This window comes from Monodon monoceros, unplaced genomic scaffold (genome assembly GCF_005190385.1).
Source record: "Monodon monoceros isolate NGI ecotype Baffin Bay Population unplaced genomic scaffold, NGI_Narwhal_1 Super_Scaffold_3, whole genome shotgun sequence".
Lineage (NCBI taxonomy): Eukaryota > Metazoa > Chordata > Mammalia > Artiodactyla > Monodontidae > Monodon > Monodon monoceros.
Window position 1 is genome coordinate 70475113 of NW_021703780.1, and position 24335 is coordinate 70499447.

General features: G+C 44.0%; 1 protein-coding gene across 6 annotated transcripts in view; it reads right to left on the reverse strand.

Annotated features, from left to right (window-relative positions):
* Positions 1–24335, reverse strand: part of ARHGEF3 (Rho guanine nucleotide exchange factor 3) — a 303522-nt gene that overhangs the window by 32560 nt on the left and 246627 nt on the right. For 5 of the 6 annotated variants that reach the window (XM_029243387.1, XM_029243386.1, XM_029243388.1 and 2 more), the window contains one exon: positions 1390–1497. In XM_029243387.1, coding sequence (XP_029099220.1) covers positions 1390–1497 — 108 coding nt within the window. Of the gene's footprint in view, positions 1–1389; positions 1498–2600; positions 3235–24335 lie in introns of those variants that run through there. The other variant, XM_029243392.1, reaches the window with a different exon arrangement.

A 24335-nucleotide genomic window follows, 5' to 3' on the forward strand; every position in this document is an offset into this window, starting at 1 on the left:
TTTTTTTTTTTGGCCACACCACACAGCTTGTGGGGTCTTAGTTCCCCAACCAGGGACTGAACCCATGCCCTTGGTAGTGAAAGTGCAGGGTCCTAACCACTGCACTGTCAGGGAATTCCCTGGTCCACAATTTTCTTAATGACTCAGAAAGTCAAGATAAAAATACCGCTAAGCAAAAGTATTCAGGACATGTGAGAAACTGGCAGGCTCAAGACTACTCCTCAGCTGAACAAGGTGAGCCTTTTCATGGCATGACTTTCGTGGGCCTCAGTCTACAAGAGGATTTTTATGATTATCATATTGGGCCCAAGGCCTTAAGACAAATCTCGATTTTCACTTTAAAAGATAAACTTTATCAGGAGTTTACAAACAAGAACTACAAACCACCTGTTAACCAAAGAATTATTATAGTAGTTAATATTTACACCTTAGCTGGTTAGGAAGTTAGTGATTACTAACTACAGGCCAAGGCACTATGCTAAGTCCTTTAAATGCACTATCCTGAAAATCTTTACAAGGATTCTATAAAGGAGCTGGTAGCATCATCCCCCAATGTTTCCATGAGGAATAAAAGCAAGACCTAGAGAGATATGAAGTTATCTGCCCAAGGTGACAAAGTCTTTGAGCGACAGAGCCAAGGACAGAAGTGAGATACTTCTACTCCAGGACCCTTGTTCTCAGTCAGGGGTCAACAAACATTTTCTGTAAAGGGCCAAATAGTAAATATTTTTGGTGTTGTGGGCGATATGATCCCTTTCACAACTACTCAACTCTGCCTTTGTAGTGCAATGGCAGCTACAGAAAACACATCAACATTTAGGCATGCCCGTGTTCCAGCAAAACTTCAGTTATAGACACCGAAATTTCAATTTCATATAATTTTCATGGGTCATGAAATATCATTCCTCTTTTATTTTTTTCCCAGCCATTTTAAAAAGTAAAAACCACTCTTAGCTCCAGGGCCATAAGAAATCAGGGGGTGGGCTGAGTTTTTTCCCACATGCTATAGTTTGCAGACCCTGGTCTAAATCACTAGGCTCTCCTGCCCTCCAACTTACATCATGCGCTGGTTCCCTTGGGAGGCCCATAGATATGTTAGGACAAAACCTATGATAGCGCATCTGGATGGGGCATAGGACTGTGAAATATAATTGTGAGGAGCCCAACAGATGACTCCTCCAGTTACACCTTGAGGGACTCTGCCTGACACCAGTTTACAGCTTGAAAACATCTCTTTCTTCCTTTCAGTCCCCTCACTTGCTCTCTTCTGTTGAAATAAGCATTGATTCATGTCAATCTGAAGCCAGGGGAGGTTCTAGGTAGGACAGGGATGGCTCCTCCCACACAGCGTGGTTTTCTGCAAACATGAGCCCACTGTGTCCTTCTTACCTGCAGGGTTTGGCTGAAGCGCTTTAACGGTGTGGCCTTCACGGGTGGGATGAGGTTTGCTAGGGATGTGACTCTGGAAAGAGGTTTGACTCGTTTATTACTAGGCTCCTGTAGGGTTAAAAAAAAGGAAAGGAAAATGTCAAGGTCAATTACGAAGACAACATAACTCCACTATACAGTCAATGTCCCCACTCCACAAGCTGCTGGCTGCGCACCGATCTGTGGAATGTAAACAGTGCTCTGTCTCACTCCAGCTGTGTGGAGGTGACCTGGCTTAGGAGCCAGGGAAGGAGAAATGGCAGAGGGATGTCAACAGAAGCAGCCTCTGAGTGGACAGCAAATGGGCAGGGATCTCTCCTTTCCCTTCACCCCAAATATATCTGCCAGCTTTTAAATCAGAGGCTTCCACTAAGTAGCATGATTCTCTTCAACCCCTCCTGTAGAGAAAATCTGCCTCAGATTTCCCATCCAATGACCTTGTCAGGCAGTTGTCTTTTGATGCTTCTGGTTTCATCTTTTTTTTTTTTTTTTTTTTGCGGTACGCGGGCCTCTCACTGCTGTGGCCTCTCCCGCTGCGGAGCACAGGCTCCGGACGCGCAGGCCCAGCGGCCATGGCTCACGGGCCCAGCCGCTCCGCGGCATGTGGGATCCTCCCGGACCGGGGCACGAACCTGTGTCCCCTGCATCGGCAGGCGGACTCTCAACCACTGAGCCACCAGGGAAGCCCTGGTTTCATCTTTTTAAAAAATGTTTTCTCCAACTTACCTGAAGCCACTCTCCAAATTTCTAATATGCAATGGCTTTTCTAAAGCACAATCTTTTTTTTTTTAAGTATACCAAATAAAAAAAATATTGTTTAAAGAAGTTATTCTATTGCTAGGCTCTTAACAAAGCATCTTTGTATCTACAGTATATTTGAAATGCACATATTAATAGTTATAAATAACAACCAGACAGCAAAAGAAAACGTATAGAGAGAAAACCCTACCATGAGCATCAGTTTTTATACTACACATAGCCACAAGTTTTGAAAATCACCTCCACATAAAACGTGCAAATCTGCAAGTTACCCCAAACCAAGCTGATGGATGAGGGGAGCCTACCCATACCAATGACTCTGCAGATGAGAATTACATAAATAAAAACAACAGGCTGTGGAAAAGAGAGAGATGACAGACAAAACACTTTCCAAAGACAAAGAGAACAGTTACCCTTGTCTTCCTAAGCTCCATCTGACCTGCAGGAGATGCTTGACAGCACATGAAGACACCAAATTTTGATGGAAAAAACCAAACTTGCCAATGGTTGTGGCAAAACTCAATCATTTCCAAAGGGAGCCTCAAGATGCTCATCTTTCTTTTTCAGCCATTGCCTTCAAAGTTTTGAGAGTTAAGCCAGAACTTCAGATTCTCCAGAATACCCCTGCGGGGTGTTGTGAACATAGTAGGTGCTTGGAAAAATCTTGCCTGAATTTGGAGTTCTGCTGAGAAACTCTCATGTCAGTTTATGCCCTTGCCAGCCTCAGAAATCAGAAGCATTCTCTGAAACAGACCCAACCTTTCTGGCATTCAAATAGAAAAATTAAAAGGCTTTTTAAAAAGCACAAAACAATTCCACAACATGGCCAGGAGTGACTTCATGATTTCTCGTAGCAAATACTTCCAAGACGGAGAATGAATCTGGGCTGCCGGGTCCCTCTCCAGCCTCTTGGTATGCTGAGCTGAACAGACAGCAGGAAACTCTCCGAACACTGGGAAGGCTTAGTTCCAAAATGCAAAGGATGAATCTCTCAACATGAGAGACATCGCATTACAATTATTTAAATGCTGAAGAGAAAGATCCAATAGTCCTTCTGCTTCCAGGTGACAGCGCCCTTCAAGGATGCTCCCTGTCCAGTGCCTGGCTCCTGAGTATCTGTGCCCAGAGGAGGATTTTTAAAATATTTTTTTACGTCAGAGCTCCATTACCAGCGGGCATACTGAATACACACACACACACACACACACACACACACACACACACACACACACACAGCCTCTTGAGCATCCCCTGAACGGCTCCTGCTTTGGCTGGAAATGCCAGAGTTGTGATATACCACCTTTGGTGGCACAAACTGCATTGCAGCAAGTGAGAAGATGGGGGATTTCCTAGAGGATCAGGACTTGGTCTCAGATAATCCTGCATGTACCTCAGAGCCCATTGACTCCTAGGTCTCTGTTTTATTAACGGCTAAATCTGTTAGGTCACAAATTCTATATCAAACTAGGGAAGTTGAAGGGCAAACGCCAATTGGCTTCTCTTGCTTTAAAAAGGGGCAGGGAGCCCTGCATGCTTGGCAGGATGAGGGAAGATTCGGCTCTGTTCCACTTGCTGTGTCATCTTTTCTAAGGTTCTGCTGACTTTGCTGCCCATTTTACATGAGCCAGTCAGATGGGTGTTTTTCTGCACTGCTATAAGATGAATGCACAGTGCAAATGTTGGCCCCTCTGCAAGTTGTGTGCAGTGCTGCTACATGAGATTGTAATTAAAACTCCTTTCCCAAGGCTTTACCCACTTGGAAGTGAACACTGGGCTGCTCTCTGGCAATCTGACATTCCCAAGTAATGAACAATCAAAACAAACCACTGCTGCATGATTTAGTGCTTGATCCAGCAAAGCGGGCAGGTGCAATTTCACAACCAGAACATTTACAGGTTATTGAATCTATAGAGGAGGCTTTATGCCTGACCCACATGAGTCAAATATGAATTATGGTGTTCTCCTTGAGGGCTTCAGTGAGAATAGGAGATTAAAAAAATTCTTGGCCTAATTTGATTTTTCTTTTCCATTTACTCAGTATGTCTCGAGCTACATTTTACTGCTGTCTAAAAGGAGCCTCAGGGAAAATGTTTCCAGATTCTAGTTAAATAGCTCTACTGAGAACTAGCAAATGCAATAAGAGGGATGCTTTCAGGCTTTACAGAGAGATGACAGAACACAACCTGCAGAAGCTTCCTAATCCAACAACTCAGCTGCCAGACTAAGCTGGGCAAGGACACTGCTAAACCCAGGAATGAAGTGTCCTGTTTCAAGTGCAGACACCACCCTCACCATGAAATTCTAAGACAGGGCAGGAGGACATCTCACCAAAGAGGTTAAAAAAATAAAACAAAAAAGAAAAAGGCAGGGGCTTCCCTGGTGGCACAGTGGTTGAGAATCTGCCTGCTAATGCAGGGGACACGGGTTCAAGCCCTGGTCTGGGAGGATCCCACGTGCCGCGGAGCAACTAGGCCCGTGAGCCACAACTACTGAGCCTGCGGGTCTGGAGCCTGTGCTCCACAACAAGAGAGGCCAGCAATAGTGTAAGGTCCGCGCACCGTGAAGAAGAGTGGCCCCCACTCGCCGCAACTAGAGAAAGCCCTTGCACAGAAATGAAGACCCAACACAGCAAAAATTAATTAATTAATTAATAAACTCCTACTCCCAACATCTTAAAAAAAAAAAAAAAAGAAAAAGGCATTGAGTATTCTGTGTGGGCAGTATTTTCTGAATAACAACCTTTTGCATGTTTTCCAGACCTTACAGGTTTTTTTGTTTTTCTTGTCTTATTGCACTGGCTAGGACTACCCGTATATTGTTGATTACAAGCTAAAATAGCAGGTACCATAGTCTAATTCCAAATTACAAAGTAATTATTATGAAGGTTTCATCATTAAGTATTGTATTTGCTGAGAGCATGGAAGAGACACCCTTTATCAAGTAGAAAAAGTTCCTTTCTGTGCTAAGTTTGCTGTGAATTTTTATCATGAATGATAAAACTGACTTTTATCAAATACTTTCTCTTCACCTTTCCAGAGGACAAGGAATGGGAAAAAAGAAGGAAGAGGTGGGAAGAAGGAAAGGAGAGGATGAAGAAAGGTACAGAGGTCATATTTTCCATAAAGGAATTGATTCAGCAATTTTAAATATCTCTTGTGCTTGAATTACAAACAAAGGAGAATAAAGCACTCCATGTAATTTTATTTTTTTATTATTATTATTTTTTGCAGTACGCGGGCCTCTCACTGTTGTGGCCTCTCCCATTGCGGAGCACAGGCTCCGGACGCGCAGGCTCAGCGGCCATGGCTCACGGGCCCAGCCGCTCCGCGGCATGTGGGATCCTCCCGGACCGGGGCACGAACCCACATCCCCTGCATCGGCAGGCGGACTCTCAACCACTGCGCCACCAGGGAAGCCCTTTAATTTTATTTTTAATGTGAGATTTAATTAAATAGATTTTAATATTCCTTCCCTAGGGGATACAGTTCTTATCCTCTCCTTATTCTTCCCCCCAAAAAATAAAAACCAAAGCACATTATATACAATGTAAGAAAATGCCTATCATATCAACATAATTTGGCACTATTTCTTATTCCTTAAAAAACAGTTCCATTCTAATAGATGTGGCACACAGGTAACCCTCACTCATTCTCCCTGCACTTCATTTTTGCAGCCAGAGTGGGGTGGGAGAGCAGTAGGAGAGTCTTTCACATCACATCTGTAGCTTCCCTGAGACTCTGCTTTTACTGAGTCACAAACACGGCCCAGGAGGGGCCAGAAATGCAGCCATTAGTGCAGGACTGACTGCTCTATTGCAGGGCAGCACTGCTCTTGGATGCTCTACACCTGGACAGGAGCAAGAGAGAGGTGAGAAACGACTATGCTAGCAGATGCTTTTGCCCATGAGTTGATGGAATCATTAAAAAAAAAGTCTTTCAAATGTTTAGAAACACCAGGAAGCCTTATGCAGGGCTACATTTGTGTGACAGGAAATGTGCTGGGAACCGCACACCCAGGGGTTACGTGTCATCCAACAGTAACCCTCTAGAAGGCTTTCATCATCCTCATATTAAACAGAAAGTTGTGATCTCAGAGTGATGGAGAAGCTCTAGAATTATTACATTATAATAATGAGCTCATATTCATTGCAGGGACTCTTCCCTGTGCTTTACAGATATTTACTAATTTATTCTCCTAACAGCCCTGCAAGGTAGCCACTATTGTGATCTTCATCTTAAAGATAGGGAAAGCTAAAAAAGGTGGCCAGGATTTAAACCTAGGCTAGGGAGGCTGGATCCAGAGCCCATGCCCTACTCCAGGGCTTGGCTAACTTTTTTGTAAGGGGCCAGATGGTTAAATATTTTAGGCTTTGAGGGCTGTCCAGCCTTTGTCACAACTACTCATCTCTACCATCAGCCATAAACAGTATGTAAATAAGTGAATGTGACTATGTTCCATTAAATCTTCATCTATAGACAGTAAAATTCGAATTTCATATAATTTTCACATGTCACAAAATATTTTTCTTCTTTTGCTTTTTTTCAACCATTAACAAATACAGAAACCATTCTTGAGGGCTTGAGGCCTTTTTTTCCCCCTGCTCATTAGAAAAAGGAACATGAGTTTTGTGGGAGATTCCCCAATTTTCAATTAAGTATTTTGCTCAGTAGAGGACACTGTAGAAGATTCTAGAAAATTAATTTCCAAAATACTGCTTTCTGACAGCACCTTTACTATACTAGGCAACATTCAAAATGTTTAGATCCTGAGTTCCACTTCCAAGTACTACTGAGTCAAAAATAAGGGGTAGAAATCTGATTTTAAGATGGTATGTGGTCAAAATGCTCCATAATACAAAGATTTATTTCAATGGACAGAAAACAGTTTTGCAAATGTACTATTGAATGCTGAACTGCAGCTGACAGGTGCCATCTGAGATTTTTACTTCAGTTGTTAGTGAGGACCTACTGAGAAAGGATACGGAAGAGGCAGACATCATCTAGAATCAACAGTAATTAGAAGAAACCTGGTAAAATGAAAACAAAAATCCCACTACTGAATTTCAATAACTCTCAACTGATATAGGCCAGAATAGGGAAAGGTCCACGTGGCTGGGAAACTGAGAGCTGAGAGGGCTACCCTGAAACATTTAAACTTAAAGACCCAGCAATCCCACTACTGGGCACATACCCTGAGAAAACCATAATTCAAAGAGTCATGTACCAAAATGTTCACTGCAGCTCTATTTACAATAGCCAGGACATGGAAGCAACCTAAGTGTCCATCACCAGATGAATGGATAAAGAAGATGTGGCACATATATACAATGGAGTATTACTCAGCTATAAAAAGGAACAAAACTGGGTTATTTGTAGTGAGGTGGATGGACCTAGAGACTGTCATACAGAGTGAAGTAAGAGAAAAACAAATATCGTATGCTAACACATATATATGGAATCTAAAAGAAAAGAAAATGGTCAGAAGAACCTAGGGGCAAGACAGGAATAAAGACGCAGACCTACTATAGAATGGACTTGAGGATACGGGGAGGGGGAAGGGTAAGCTGGGACAAAGTGAGAGAGTGGTATGGACATATATACACTACCAAACATAAAATAGATAGCTAGTGGGAAGCAGCCGCATAGCACAGGGAGATCAGCTGGTGCTTTGTGACCACCTAGAGGGGTGGGATAGGGAGGGTGGAAGGGAGACGCAAGAGGGAGGGGATATGGGGATATATGTATATGTATAGCTGATTCACTTTGTTATAAAGCAGAAACTGATACACCATTGTAAAGCAATTATACTCTAATAAAGATGTTAAAAAAAAAAAAACAACTTCTAGGTCACCACAAATATTCTCATGTTCTCACTTCGACACCTCCTAATGCCAAGGCCTTCCCACCCTTTCATTGTATTTTGTTGTCATATCACTATAGTTTCCTCCAATCGGTGACAGTTCCTCAGTCTTCTGTGACAATGATACTTTTCAAGAGTGCTGGTCAGTTATTTTGTAGTATATCTCTCAATTTAGACATGTCTGATGCTTTCTCATGATTGGATTCAGATTATGCATTTTTGGCAAGAATACAACAGAAGTGATGTGCCCTTCTTGGTGCATCATATCTGGGGGACATGATGTCACTATATCTTATAACTGGTGACATCGACCTGGACCAGTTGGTCAAGGTGGTACAATGGGTTGAATTGTGTCCCCCACAAAAAGATATGTTGAAGTTCTACCCCCAAACCTGTGACAGTGACCTTATTTGGAGATAGGATTTTGGCAGATGTAATCAGGTTAGGATGAGGTCATATTAGATTGCAGTGGGCCCTAAATGCCATCGTTGGTGTCCTTATAAGAAGGGAAGTTTAGACAGAGACATACAGGGAGACAGCATATGATGACGGGGGCAGTGATTAGAGTGATGCATCTACAAGCCAGAGAACACCAAAGACGGATGGCAAACACCAGAAGCTAGGAAGAGGCAAGGAAGAATTCTCCTGCAGGTTTCAGAGGGAGCATGGCCCTACTGACGCCTTGATTTTCGACTTCTAGTTTGCAGAAGAGTAAGAAATAAATTTCTGTTGTTCTAAGCCTCGCCTCTTGTGGTACTTTGTTACAACAGCCCTACAGGAGGTATCTGCTGGATTTCTCCATTGTAAAGTTACTACTACTCCCTTTGTAATTAATACACATAAATGGAAGAGATTCTTTGTGACTACGTGCATCCTCTGGAATTCAGCTCTGCAAGTGCTTACCCAGCATCTGCAAATTGGGCTTCATTGAAGGGTACACGTGTCACCCTTGGGGGAATGTCTCCTGGATGCACAGAGAGAACCATAGGTTGATCCAGGCAGAGCACCCAGGAGAGTAAGCCTTGGCTGGAGTGGGGCAAGTGAGGTGTTCAGCAGGTAGAGCACAGTGGAACACAGGGGCATGGAGGACACAGAGGCAGCAACGAGGAGTCCTTCGCAGAGCTGTCTGAGCAAGAGGGGAGCAAAGAAGGGGAGCTTCTGTGGAGCCTACAAGTGACTCTTCATCTTATTTTTTTGGAAATAGAAAAAAACATTAATGAAATAATGGTTCCTAACTCCAAAATTTCCATTAAAATTTTTTTTGTTTGTTTTCTTTCCCCTGGCACGGAGCTAACTGACCTGGTGTCATCTGTTACTAGAAGTTAAAAGGCAAATAATGAGGCCCAAATTCCAACGGAAACCTGGCTTCATTGATTAGGCCAAACGCATTTCAGAATTATTGGTTTCTAACCCACAAGGTGAGCAAAAGGTCTTCAAAAGTAGAACCATAATTTCCCCCTAAAAATGCCAGGTGATTATAGGTGATTTCAACAAAGGTCCCACAGGCTTTGTGGACTCTGCCAAACCACCAGGAACAGCTCTGGGAAGAATCCCTGATACCTTCCCTCCTGGCTAATCTCAAATGTGGAGGCCACACCCTTGTGTTTATTTTCTCCAGCTGCAGGTTTGGTTGCCTTGCACTGTGTATCCAAGGGAGATTAGATTTCCTTTTTGATGAAACGGCCCAACTCTCTCTGCATCAGATGCTATACGGAAAACATCCTAATTTCCTCCTTTAAAAGAAAAAAGTGCTTTTTGGGGGCTTTGTTTTGTTTTGTTTGTATTTTTGCTACTGGGAACTAAGGAGAGCCTGGATAAATAAAATCCACAGGACCCTCTGAGTTAGTTCAGTCTCATGGCCAAGCTGCAGACAGGGTGTTGGATTGTTGTGTTGAGGAGCTGACGATTTCTCCAGCCTTCCCTCATGGCAATGCTAAAAAGCATTGATGGAGACACCACACACAAAATGGTTTGGAGAGATCCACAGATTAAACCATCGACGCTTGGGGCCGTAAAACTGAACACATTAAGGTTGGGGAGATGATCTTTATTCCATGTATATCAAGTCTGTTTTGGCTTGAGCCAGTCAGCACCTACGGCCTCTGGCCAAGGTCAGCCTGTGAGGTGGTTGCTTTTAGGGGGGTCTTGCTTAGGGCAGGAGCATCAGAGGGGGATGCTGGACTAAGCTCAGACACTGCTGGCATAAGCCTCTGAAAGGATGCTCAGTTCCAGCCCCGAACACAGCTCCCATCAAATGCAAGCAAAAAAATGAGAAGAGAAAGAAATCACACTTTATGACAATTCATGTGGTCATCCTGGCTTCATTTCCTCCAGGCCTCCCCTGCTTCCTTCAAGTTCAAAGCACATGCTGGCAAACTACTATCACTCTCTAATATTTGTATAAACTGAATGGCAAAATGAAGGAAAGGTGAGTGTGGGGCGAGTCAGATGGATTTCATCCAGTATACCTTGGAGGAGCGATTAATTTTACTACAAACTCTGAGAGGGCAAACGTTACTGGCATACCATTTTGTTTCTGAGGGAGCACCTCAAGCAAGTTATTATCTTTATTCCCCTCATTATCATTGACTGTTTGCTCCCACACTGGAAAAGTAGCCTGTTCTTCTCTGCCATGGGGATATTCATTTTTGCTGAATGGTGGTTTATGGGCCGAAAAACAAAAAACAAAACATTGGAAAATAATTCAGTAAAATATGGGACTCTCCGAGAGCCGAGGTGGGCAGCGGCCTAGGTTATGAACAAAATCTCTTAGCAGTGCCAGTAAAATAAAACAGAACCACTGTTTCAGACACTGTATTTTTGGCTAAGGTTTCACTCCTCAATTACTTTCAAAGTTATTCGTTTCAGTCAACATTATAAGGGTAAGTCAACATTTGTCCTGGCAGCAAGCCCAAATTTTTTATTAGTCTGCTACCGGTTAAATTGGCCCATGATTAAAAATATCTAATAAATAGCCCTAAAATATTGGAGTTTAGTAGAAAACCACATTCACGTTCTCTTACACAGGATGTTACTATTACTTAACCTTGGGCAGAAGGAGAAATGCACACCCACGCCCCGGTAAGTTCCTTTTAGCAAACGCTAGCCCATCGCCTGAAACTCATTTTGGTCATGCCCAGACATGGCATTACAGACCTTCAGAGAAAGAGGAAGCTAAATATTTAGCTCTCTCTGCAGTCTCTGGCTCCACATATGCCTTCTGAGTATCAAGCAAAGCTCTTACTCTGTCAAGGAGAAAGGGCCAGATGCTCAGAGCTGAAGCGCTTTAACAGTTCAACCTCCTGGAAAAGTGTGAGAGCTGCCAGCAGACTCAAGCCTCTGTGGCCCTTACAGGGAAGCCAACCTTAGGCCCAGAAGATGTTTTCTCATGAGTAGAGCCAGGTTATGCCTTTTTGCCAAGAATGCCACAGAAGAAATGTGCCCACAGCACGCCACACCCATCTGCAGGTCTGGAAAATGGGGTCAGAGCCGCACATTCCTGGGTGGGGGACGCCAAGAAGTCAGCCGGAGGTGGCAGTGGTGGCCTAATCACAGCCACAGGCCCAGAGGAAGGGCTCTGTGGTTCTGGGGTCTCGGCCAGTCATTTCCTATTGACTTCTTGGAAACCCCTGGGTGGGATATAAATTCTGTATTTGTTTATCTCTGTAAAAGGGATTCCCTGGCTTCCCCTTGGGCTGGGTTGGAGGGGTAGGGGGAGAAGAATGCACTGGGGATTCCACCTCCGCTTCAGGGTTTGGGAACTGGTGTGTACAGACCTCAAGGGCACTTTAAGGATATTTGCTGAGGCTTCCCTGGTGTTTAAGGATGAGCAGAAAGCCTGTGCTGAAAGTGACAAAGTTCTTGTCACTCTGGCCCCCCAAATGTGTTGATTCTTTGCAAAGGACCTAAGGATAAAATATGAGCCTACCTTTCCAGCCAGAGGACAGTGCCCTATGCACCGAACACCCTGTGACCCTGGGCCAACGATGTAACCTCCACGGGCTTGGTCTCATGCCCTGTGAAGTGAGGGTGGCTCTCCGACCCTCTCACAGGGTTGTTGGGAAGGTGACACGAGATCATGTGTGTAATGTGCTCGGTACAAGCCTGTCCCATAAGTTGTTGCCTGTAAATATCAAATTATTGCCTTGAAACTGACGTCCAAGGAGAGGTGTGATCTCCCCCCACACTCCCCCCGACCCCCAGCCTGTTCTCCTGCTCTCATTCATTCCCTGCAGCACTGGATTTTGCTCTGAGCCTCCCAGGGACAAAGCTGGTGCTCCATGTTACCTGCCACTATCTCACCAATGACATGCTCTGGCCACCGAGGACTCGGGCTGCTATGAGACCACATTTTGATTCTACATTCCTGCCTTCCCTTTCTTCCGGCAGTTTTATCATCTGTTTAGTCAAGCTCCGGCTGGATAGAGCAAAACTGGGAGTGGTTTGGCAAGATCCAAGGCTACGTCCAAGTAGAGAAAAACATCAACTTAAGATAAGAACCTGAGTGGTGGAAGTGCACCCAAGTGGGTAGGTCTTGAGGTCTACATCGAACTCCTCCCACCCACCCCTCCCCACCCCACACTGTTGAATTATAGGCTAAAAGAGCTGGTCTCCAATCTTGCCTGATCCCAGTACTATCTGGGATTAGGCAATGATAGGAATTCTGGGTGTTCAAGCCATGTCAGAGGTGGAGGGTAGAATTTCTCCCAAAAATAACATGTTACTTTTGGCTTCCAGAAAGGACCATACACAGATCCACTGACATGTCCTCTCTCTTATCTACCTGCCATCCCTTGAGGCTCAGCATTATCTTAGCTTCCCAGAAGAGGAAAAAGAAGTACAGAGATGGAAAAGGATGCACAGATCTCAACTCAAAGGAAGGACAGCGTGTTCCAGCTGAATCTGAGATGAGCAAACACGTTGCAGGCAAGCAAAGCTAACAGCTGGGTCTGCCATCTGACTGAAGACGAGGCTGAGACGAGGAATCCCACATTCAGCTGCTGGGTAAAACCTACAGGGACATCTGACCAAGGGCACCAGGTCTTCAGGAAAAGAACATGGACCCCCTCCTCTTTCTGTTCTCGATGAGAACAATGATTTTCAGCAGTCAAGCCTTGCAGAGATGTGCCTTCCAGAGAGAAACAGAAAATACATTTGCTGAGCTCCCTGGTAACCCCAGCTGCCCCTCCTAGCACAGTTTATCCTTTCAAATCATTTGGTCCATGTGCACCCTCAGCAGCACACGCCTCCACTGAGAATCAGGGAACACTGCACTGGGGTGTTGTAGAACAGTCTGCTCTCGACTGAGAACAGAGTACACTGAAACCTGATGGTTGAAAATGGAAAAGGCTACCAGTCACACAGCCACAGGGGACTGATTGAATTGGGAATAAAATAAAATATTTTAAAACTTTCCTGCCTTGGCTTTCAGCTGACATCTTACCACCCACTAAGCGATGGTTTGCAGAAAAACAAAGCACGCTGTTCAGGAAACTGTGAGGTAGGGAATCTACAATGGATTCATATGGCCTTGCTGTTGCCCCACACAGCCCAGCTGAGCAGATGAAGAGCTTCAAACTGTTACTCCTTGGGAAGTGCGTGTGCGTGTGTGTGTGTTCGTGCACACATCCAGAACACAAGACTGAACGTTAAGACAGTTCTTATTCCGTAGCACATTTTTAATGACAGGAATTAAAAAATGCCCACTAACAATGGATTTTTCCAAAGGCTCATAACAAACCCTGACTCTCACTGCTGTACACTTGCAACCTTGAAACATAGTGATTATGTGTTATTTCTAACTCTCAGCAATTAATATGCAACCAGATGTATCATTATCTACAGTCTATTAAAATTCAGAAGCCTGTGCATTTGAAAAATAATGTATTGCGCTGACAAAGGAGGCAGAAGCCTCAGAGACCCAGCTCTCTCCCCACATCACACGCAGTTCATTTCAATTACAAAGACACAAGAGGGAAAATGAATAAACAATGGCAGTTGACTTAAAAGAAGTAAATACAAACCTGTGATTTGGTTGTTTGGTTTTGCCACTGGAGACTCAGTGGTAAGGGGTGCCAATAAAAGTTTCCAGGAAAGACAAAGGCAGTTTTGTGGTAAAAGAAAAATGTTCTTTATTCCTGAAGTAAAGTGCTCCTGTGGCAGAAGGGGGCAAAGTTCCCATGAGTTTTCCAGCACGGGCCAGCTATAGAGGGAAGGGCTCCTTTGGGAGACTACTGAGGGTCTAACCTGACAAAGATTTCCCCAACTCCCTAAGCACCCCCAGTGATGGGGGGGAGGCTCATTTACCAGCCAGGCGCTCCCTCCTTCTGCCTCACCATTTAGGAGTCGGGTTCTGGGTCGCTCCTGAATTTACAAAGCAGGGCTGTGCAGAGGGGTGGCGAGGGGCCGTCTGGCCCTACAAAGCCTCCAGAATTGCTACTAAATAAACTACATGTTGCCAGGGCCCCTACCTACTCACAGATTCCAGCAATTTTCTAGAAACAGAGAAGTTGGTCATCCCACACCTGACCCAGGTGTAATTCTTCTCTTCTGATTTTGTCAAGAAGAGAAGGAGGGGAAGGGGGTGGGGGGATTGCAAAACGGGTAAAGGGGGTGAGCTATATGGTGATGGATGGAAATGAAACTTTTGTTGGTGAGTATACAGAAGTCAAGTAGTGTATACAGAAATCAAAATATAATGTTGTACACATGAAACTTTTATAGTGTTGTAAACCAATGTTACCTCAATTAAAAAAAAGATATCTGAGGATTAAATTAATGAAAACAACAATAAAAATTATTTTTAAAGAAAGAAGAGAAGGAGGCACTATGTAGACAATGGGGGAACTCTGGCCGGGGAGGAGGAGGTACCACGAGCCATGGGGTCACCTGGTGCCAGATGCTGGCACACACATACACTCACTCATCTATTCCACATAGCAATCCCATCACCCCATTTTATAGAACAGGAAGCAGGCGTTTAGAAAAGTGAGGTGACTTGTCCCAAGTCATACCCAGTAGTTAATTGGCAGAGCTGAAATTCAAATTCAACTCTATCTGACTCGAAAGCTTTCCCGGCAACCCCCACACCGGCTTCCCTGGATACGCAAGTTCCTTTTACAGAAATAACATAACAGTAATAATATTGAGGGCAATTTTGAGCCAGGCTGTGCCAAAGTGTGTTCTATGCATGATTTCCTTGCTTTCTATTAAGCCAGTACTATTAATATACCCATTTCACAATGCAGACAACTGAAGCTCAGAGGGGTTAAGAGCTTTGCCTGAGGTCACAGAGCTGGTAGTGAGTCATGGAGCCAGGACTGAGCACAAGGCTGCTACGCTACAAGGCCTGGGTTGTTAACCACAGCACTGCTCATTTCCTAAGCCAGGTGAGGGGAGCCCTGAAGAAATCAAAGACTGTAGAGGCAGAAGAGACTGCTGGAGGGAGTGAAGAAGTAGGAGCTGTTGGTTTGACATTCAAGCCCTGTCTTTCTGGAATCAGCAGCCCCTCTTGGGTGCTCCCCCAGCATCTTAGAGTGCCCAGCCAGGCGCACAGGTGCCATGCTAGTGTTAAGGGCAGGCCTGGGGACTGGTGTGCTAGCATCCAGCACCAGGGGTTCATTGGATGACCCCCTCCCAGGCTGCCAAACTCCCCCAATGAGGTTGCCAATTCACCACCCAGCTTTCTGCTGACTGACAATCACTGCCTGTACTTTAATGTTGTGAATGACCTCATCAAACTCAAGGAAAAGTTCCTTGAGGGTCAAAAGCATGCCTTTCTCTTCTTTAAACCCAGAAAAAAAGAGAAAAAGCTAGGTAGAGTCTGGTCTTCACAAATATTTACTAACAAGCAAAGAGCACTGGGAGTCATTTTTAGTTGTCCAACTCTTCACCAACTTGTATCCCTCACGCTATGGAGTTTCCCCACATTTCTAACAAAGGACCTATTTATAATTAAAGTGTGCTGCTAATGAGTAAGGCACGAAGAACTCCCAAAGCAACCTAATCCTCCTCACCTTCCCTGGGTCTGTGTCTGTGGTTGGAACGTGGGTAAGGTTGCCGGATGATCCGTGTCAGGTGGGAGTTGGCCTTGAGGATGATGACACACTCCTCATCTCCCATGAGCAGGGAGCCTCTCTACCCAGAGCTCATACCCCACCCCCCTGCGGGAGAGTCATTATGGGAACACTAGAAAACCACACTAGATTTTTTCATCCTACCTGGCAGGAATAAATGTGAAGCTTGCCAGTGTGCTTGGAACATCTTGTTTTTCAAAAAATAATGCCCAGTGCCAACTCGGATCCCTGGAAACTGGGTGGGTGTTTCCTAAAAGGAAGGGGTGACCTTGCAGCAGACCACTGGACAGGGGTGTCCGTCCACAGCTTCCACTCAACTGATGGACATGCAACAAAACAGATGCTGCTGAGGCTAATGGTCTGTGGAGCATTTGCTCTGTGGAAGCCTTCTGCATGCCCGTTTCATCTTCGCAATTCCCTTGGAAGTTCTCATTTTACAGATGAGGAAACTGAGGCTCAGAGGATGAGTCACTGGTCCAAGGTCTCTTGGCTCACAAGTGGCCAAGTTTGGGATTCAAACTCAGCTCAGTCTGATCCTTAAATCCAAGTTTCTAATCACTACTTTCACTCTTTGGCTGCCCCAAATTAAAATGCAATCTTGTTCAATCCTTCCCTCAGGGTGAAGGGGAAAAGGAAGAAGGGTTAAATTATTTCAGCTGGAATTTTGGAACTTTAAAGTTTCGAAAAGAAAAAAAGAGTTTTGTTCTTAGAACAGATATCCAGTTGTTTTTTTTTAATTGGCTAACAACTAGTCCATAAAGGTATTCTACATCACATTAAAGCCAGCTTTTATCTATTTAAAAATCTTAATACCTGAAATCTGGGTCCTATGCTCAAAGGTCACATTTCTGGTCTGTAAGTGGCTGTGGCCAAACCTGGAAAGTTTTGTTGCAGAGTGCTAACCCTGGAAAGGCCTCAGAACACGCCTAATGCACTGCTTCCAAACTCTCGGTACCATCACACCAATCTTTTGCCCTGTACATACCCTCTGAGCTATTACATAATGTTTCCTTAAGTTACTCATTTTTTACTTGAGTAAACTTATTGCAAAAATAAACTCTACCACTGCCTTAAACAGAAAATCACTATCACCTGCCATAAATAGAAACTACCTTTAAAAAAATGAACCCTATTGTTAAATGTTTGTTAGAGACACTTGCCTGCCTGAGGCCTGTGCTTTGTTAAAAAGGGAAATTAGCAAGTGATAGAGAGGCATTAAAGACACACTAGCTCCAAACTGAGACTTTCTCCTTGACATAATGAGAAGGATCAGAAGAGAATTGGAAAGGGAAAGTGATTCGAAATTATTTTGTGTCTCGTTTCCCTGTCACCTTGTCCTGTATCATGTGAGCTACCACAAGTGGTAAGAAACCCATCTTCTGGGAAATAAAGATCTAACCCAGTCCACTCATTCAGAAACAAAGACGCTGAGGTTCCAAGAAGCTGAGCCTATTTGCGCCCTGTCCCCAGCTAGTAGTGAAACTCTTTTAAGAACCAGCTTAGAAACAGTTGCTGCTAAAGAAATTCAGATGAGCATTTAAGAGGCCTCCAAAGCAAAGATTTCTTGATGTTGAGCCAGAACAAAGCCTCCCTCTTCTCAACTGTTAAAGCCTGGGAATAAAACATTCAGAGACTAACGAGAGAAAACCAGGTGTCTTTTCTGATGCTGTCTCCTTCAAAGTTCTCCGAAAAGCCTCCATCAAACAGCTGAGGCGGAAGGCGAGGACTCTTCACTGTGCGTCTGTGGTTGACACTTGAGCTACCACCAATTTTTTCCTCTTCAGTCTATTTCCTTCTTCACAGTGGTGTCAGACCCCTTCTGCAAGACCACACCAATCACCAATCACCAACCAGCAAGGAGGATGGCTGACGAGGTGTGAGAAAATGAAGCAAAGCTGCCAAAACCTAACAGGATACAGATGGGCCACCCACACCCCTCCCCCACCTCTGTGAAGTCAAAAATAAGAACACTCGTCTTCACCAGTGACCTTTAATTATCTTCTCTGTATTTGCTTGGGGTCGTTCTTGACATGCTTGTGTCACTTGGGGGTTATGGAATGTTAGCATTTCAATATAAGATAACACACTTGAGGAAGGAGCTTGCACTGGCCTTGTGTCAGGACCAGAAAGCACAGAGGGAAACCTTCTCTCTCGGTCCCCTTGGCCATCAGGCCCAACTCCATCTCTCTCTACCCACTGGCTGGTTCCCTTTTTCCTTCTGCAGCTTCTTCCTCCAGCAAGACTCCAAACTTCCAAATCTGACAACGTATGACACCTGATAAATATTTAACTTTATTTTTTTCAAAGTCCTGACATAGGCTCTCTGTTTTATTTAATTCAGTCAGGTTGCCAACTCTAGTGGTATCTACGGAAACAGTACCCTGGGGGGAATGCTCTGTTTTTACTGTTTAATTATCACCTCTGGTGCAAATTACATCTGCAGAGCTCAGAAAGACATCATTTTAAGGGATGTCATCTACATGTACAGAAGTTTGTGTCTATCCATTCTTTGTGGGCTTTCTGTTTATTCTAACAGGGGTCTCACATCAAATATAAAGTAAGGCCTTGCACTTGGATCTGCAGGAGTGCAGGCCAAGGGAAGGGTCCACTAGTCCATTAGCCCCCAGGTGAGGTCACTGCATGCAGTGTTCAGGCTAAGTTTAATGGGGTTCACTTTGAACACTCCCCAAATAGTGCTGCTTACAACCGACCTCGCTCAGGAACACGGCTGGCTTAAGCCAATATTCTGGTGTGCCAAGAGGTCAAGGCTAGTCAAGGAGGGACCAACATTTCGGCCCTGCCTCCTAATCTCTCTGAATCTCTGTTTCCTCAGTTGACAGACAAAGAGGACAGTCCTTGCCTTGCACAGGTCCCGAAGCTGTGCAAGATTTAAAGGAGAGAATGCATATGAAAATAATTGACTGTTATTTGAACACTGAGTGGCATTGCTATAGTGATCACAATGACAAAGGAAGGGGGATGCTCTGATTGAAGCATCCCTTCCCCCACTTCTCTAGATCCCATGTGCATACATATATATTTAAATTGGTTACATCATGTATATAATTATGCTCAACTTTCCGCCTCTTTATTTTTCCCAGGAACATTAGGGTATTTCTGTCTGCTAGTGTGTAACGGCTCAAATGATGTCATTGACCCCTGGGCCAGAGGCCACGGTACATGGAGCCATTCCCTCATTATAGGTCAGAAGGGTTGTTGGCTCTTCTGGCTGTTATAAGAAAGTAGGAAAGGACGCTAGATTGGAATCAGACAATCAGACTTCAAGCTTTTAGCTCTGCCATTCCCGGCTGTGTGATCCTGGGAAAATCACTGCACCTCTCTGACTCCTGGTATCCGTATCTTTAAAATGAGGATAATTATACTCAGGTGAGGCAAAGAATATAAAAGTACTTTGAAACCTATAAAACGTATAAACATAAAACATAAACATTATTGCAAATAATGTCATTATGAACAACTTTGGACACATAGCTTTATTCCCTCAAGACCTGGAATACTGGGTGCGAAGATTTGAACCATTTTTGTCTTTTAATATGCACTGGCAAGTCCCCTCATTCCACACAGAAGTAATTATTTCTCTTCAACATCCCCAGCTTTGGGTTTTATCGTGTCTTTAAAATACTTGTGACATCAATTAGGCATGAAATATCATCTTACAATTATTTGCCTTTTCCATTTCTATAATTTCTATTACAGTGAACTTTTAAAACAATGTTACTTTCATAGTTCCTTGTGTATGAACTGCCTATTATTGTCTTTTTGCCCATTTGTCAATGGACATCTTGGAGTGTTATTTTATATCTGTATAAATTATTCATATGACAAAGATTAATCTTTAGTCTGTCACCTCTATTTCAAAAATTTTTTCAATGTATTAGTCTACTTCTCTTGTCTAAGGAAGCACATTAAACATAAAAGAAATCTTGTTTGTTGATACAGCATCATACAGTGTCTTTAGGCTGATCAACACTCAAGAGGACACTGAGGATGTCCGATGGAAATATGCAAGAAAGAGAAAGAGATTGGACATTATGTCCCATTTGGAAAAGTTAGAGGAACCAGGACATCTAGCCAGGAGAAGACAAGCACCTGGTGGAAGAGTGTGGTGTGAGTGCATGCCTGTGCGCGTGCAAGCACACACGCATGGAGTAGGAGTAGATGGTAGGGAGAGAGTTTTCAAATACTCAAGGAGATAACACATGAGGAAGTGTCATTGTATAATATTCACCTCGATAAAGCAACATTACAATTAAGAAAGGATTTTCTCATGATCTACACTGAACAAGGATGGAATGTACAGACTTAGAAGGTTCTTGGAAGTGTTTAAGCCGAGATCAAATGGATCCAGCAGCGGACAAGAACTGGGCTTCATGTTCTCAATACGCCTTTCCCACTCAGGTTCTCTAATGCAATGACCCTGGGTCATTTCCTGGAGGCTAGTTTTGTTTGTTTGTTTCATAAATCCCCGGAAAAAAGTCTGTTTTGCTACTCCTTTCCTCCTCATCTTAAGAGCCAGAAAAAGAAAAAAAAAAAAAAAGTCTAGTGAACTTACTGTTAAGGTTTCTGGTTCAGCTCCGATTAATTTACTAATAATCAGCTGCCTTCTTGCAAAAGGACACGATGGCCCAAACACAGGAGGTCCAGTCACAAGTGTTTCTAGACTTAAAAAGACCTGCTCCTTTTCCAGCCAAAGGTTTGGAAGCCTTTCCTTTTTTTTTTTTTTTTTTTTTTTTTTTTGCGTTATGCGGGCCTCTCACTGTTGTGGCCTCTCCCGTTGTGAAGCAACAGGCTCCGGACGCGCAGGCTCAGCGGCCATGGCTCACGGGCCCAGCCGCTCTGCGGCATGCGGGATCTTCCCGGACCGGGGCACGAACCCGTGTCCCCTGCATCGGCAGGCGGACTCTCAACCACTGCGCCCCCAGGGAAGCCCTGGAAGCCTTTCTTGATTAATTTGTGCCATAGCCTCTTCCCAGCTAACAACCAGTGTCAAGTCATAAGAGACGGAAGGCGTTAGAAACCACTGGCCTGTAGTCCTGATAGTCCATGAGCCAACGCAACGAGGATAAACGGCCATACAATCACAGCCATTTCCGCATTTTATGTGAGACCTGTACCCATTACCAGAGCTGACAAATTATGGAAGGCAACTGCGTGCACACATCACAAATGAAGGAGCCCTTCCAGATACGCACACACCATTAGTAACGATTACATGTACATAGGACTTTGCAAAATTAGGATATGATCAGTAATTTATTTTAATTCAGTTATGAAAACAGTGGCACCAGTCCAGGATTTTATAGGCAATCACAGAGTGTCTTGAGAAAATGACACAATTTGCAAATATCCAGATGGCAGCAGGGGCTTCCAGTTACTGGTTTATGTGGAAGGCTGGTGGTTAACGTAGATAAGCCAGGTGACTAATCACAGAACTAACAGGGTCACCTCCATAGCGCTGAGCATGCGGAATTCTGCCAAAGACCAGCTGCTTGGTCTTGAGAAACACAAGACGGAAGTTACCAGAGCCCTCCCAAACAAAGGCTTGCAAACCTCACTGCTGTGGGTCACAGCCATTCTGTGAAGTGGCTGCTACAGCGCTAATGGTGGGTCTCCTATCCAGACACTCAGGAAAAAATGGGTCTTTGACCATGAGGCAATTTGCTCCAGCAGGCGGGTTCACCCTTCATGTGTTATGTGGTGAGGAGACCAGTGATTTAGTCATTTAGGGGCAACGTGATGTGGTTGGGAAAGTACAGACTTCAGGGTTAGACTGGGGTGTGAATACTGGCTCCTCCATCTACCGGCTCAGCCATCCTGGAGAGGCCACTAGCCAGCTCTGAGCCTGTTTCTTCTACAATAAAGGGCAGCTATACCAACCTCAAAGGATTACTCTAAGGATGATTAGGGGACTTAGAGTAAGGTCCCTGTTTTACTGATGTGCATAAACGGCATTCAGGGAATTAGGACGGTGATCATATTTCTTAAAATTGTTTTAGGAATCTTTTTGAGACACAGAGGTCTTGGTGATGATGATATTTACTGAGCACTCACTCTATGTGCTAATCACTGTACATGAATCATCTCACTATGGGAGAGCCACCGTCATGCCCATTGTACCACTGAGGAAACTGGGGCTTAGAGAAAAGCACAGTAGATTGTCCAAGGCTATATATATCACTAGCAGGTAGTGGAGATGGCATTGGGACCTGGGCAGTCTCATTCCAGAGTTGATGCCCTGAACAGCCTCAAATGTACACGTCAACATACTTTTCTCTAATAAACCTATTCCTAGTTCATGTGCATCCTGGAGGACCAAGAGCCCCAAGATACTGATCCAACTGAACAAGCCTCAGAACCAGATATTCAGATCCTATCAGCAAGTGATAGCCCTCTACCATCCATGTGGCTCCCCATCCAGCAACATCTGAAGCCACATGATTCATGGAGTCTATTTAAACACCTGATGAAACCCCAAGATTCTAACTTCAATAACTCCTCAGAACTATTTCCATGTAGTTGATTGTATATATGGTCAGTTCAACACTATATGATACAAATTCCAAGAAATGTATAAATTACTAGAAACCAGCTGACCCCTTTAGCTCTCCAGCTGGCATGTAACGAACATGCTCCAGGTGCATATATTTCAAATACACGTGTGGACTGACTGGGGCATAAACTATGGCGGGGCATGGAGTTCACCTTGCCCTTTAGAACTGAAGCTTGAAAGGTACCTCCTCAGTTAATAAAGTGCTCACGATTACATATTTAAAAGAAAATATCTTAAAAGCATTTTACCTGTCTGTTGTTTTGCATATACCCCCCCACCTTTTTCTTCACAGAGGTAAACATCCTTAGATGCCACAAGGTACACTGGTATTAAACACTAGACTAAATCCATCAGGAAACCTGGCATTGGGTCGTGGCTCAGCTGCTGATTTTCTTAGTGGCCTTCTGCAAGTCACTTTCCCTCAGTATCCTTATTCATAAAGTGGGGAGAATAATACATGCTTCATGTTAACCTTACAACATTGTTGGGTTCTCAAGTGAGACACTAGATGTGGTACTTAGAAAAAGAATTCCATCATTTTTTAGGTCATTCCAAGTTTCCACATAAGGCTACTGGCTGAGTCAAAGTTAGAACATATACAAAGACATGTCAGAGACATATACAAGAGAGACAAAGGCAATGACTACAAATACCACTAACTAAATCTGGCCTAATCTTGACCAACATCTGAGATAGTGAATCTTAAAACCAAAAGTAAGCTGTCCATCAAATTGTCCAAAAATTCTTAGAAATTCTTAGAAATAAAAGAATCACCACTTTGTGTTTTCATTAAATGGACCCCAAACTCTTAAAACCTTCTCACAAGGCTCCAGCATCCTTAGCCAACATATACACTCATTTGATCCTTCTTCTTCTTTTTTTTTTTTTTTAATAGATTTATTTTTGGCTGCATCGGGTGTTCGTTGCTATGCGCAGGCATTCTCTAGTCATGGCGAGCAGGGGCTACTCTTTGTTGTAGTGCCGGCTTCTCATTGCAGTGGCTTCTCTTGTTGCGGAGCACGGGCTCTAGGTGCATGGGCTTCAGTAGTTGTGGCACGCAGACTCAGTAGTTGTGGCTCGCAGGCTCTAGAGCACAGGCTCAAGTAGTTGTGACGCATGGGTTTAGTTGCTCCGCGGCATGTGGGATCTTCCCGGATCAGGGCTTGAACCCGTGTCCCCTACATTGGCAGGTGGATTCTTAACCACTGCGCCACCAGGGAAGCCTCTGAGCCTTCTTTTTATAAAAGCAAACCTCACCATGGGAAAATAGTGACTTTTAACTTGGAATCAGTGTAATTCGTTAGCACTAACAGCTTTTCTTTGAGTGACTTGATCAGGTGTTCAGAGCACATAATACGCCTAGAAGAAGCAGGTCCTCCTGGCATGAGTAGTAAGCACCCAATAAATATAAAAAGAGATCAGCTGAGCAAAGCTGCATCAATGAATCAAAAGAAACAAGCTTAATGATGTCCACATGATACTATGTTTCTCTGTGAAAGTCTAGTGCTATGGACTAACATGAACTAAGCTCCTTAGATTTTGTAGTTAATGATTAGAGCTAGAAGGATCTAGCTGGTTATGGCATCAGAATTAAACATCTGCCACCCAACTCATATGCCTGTGTCATAAGAAGTACTACATTA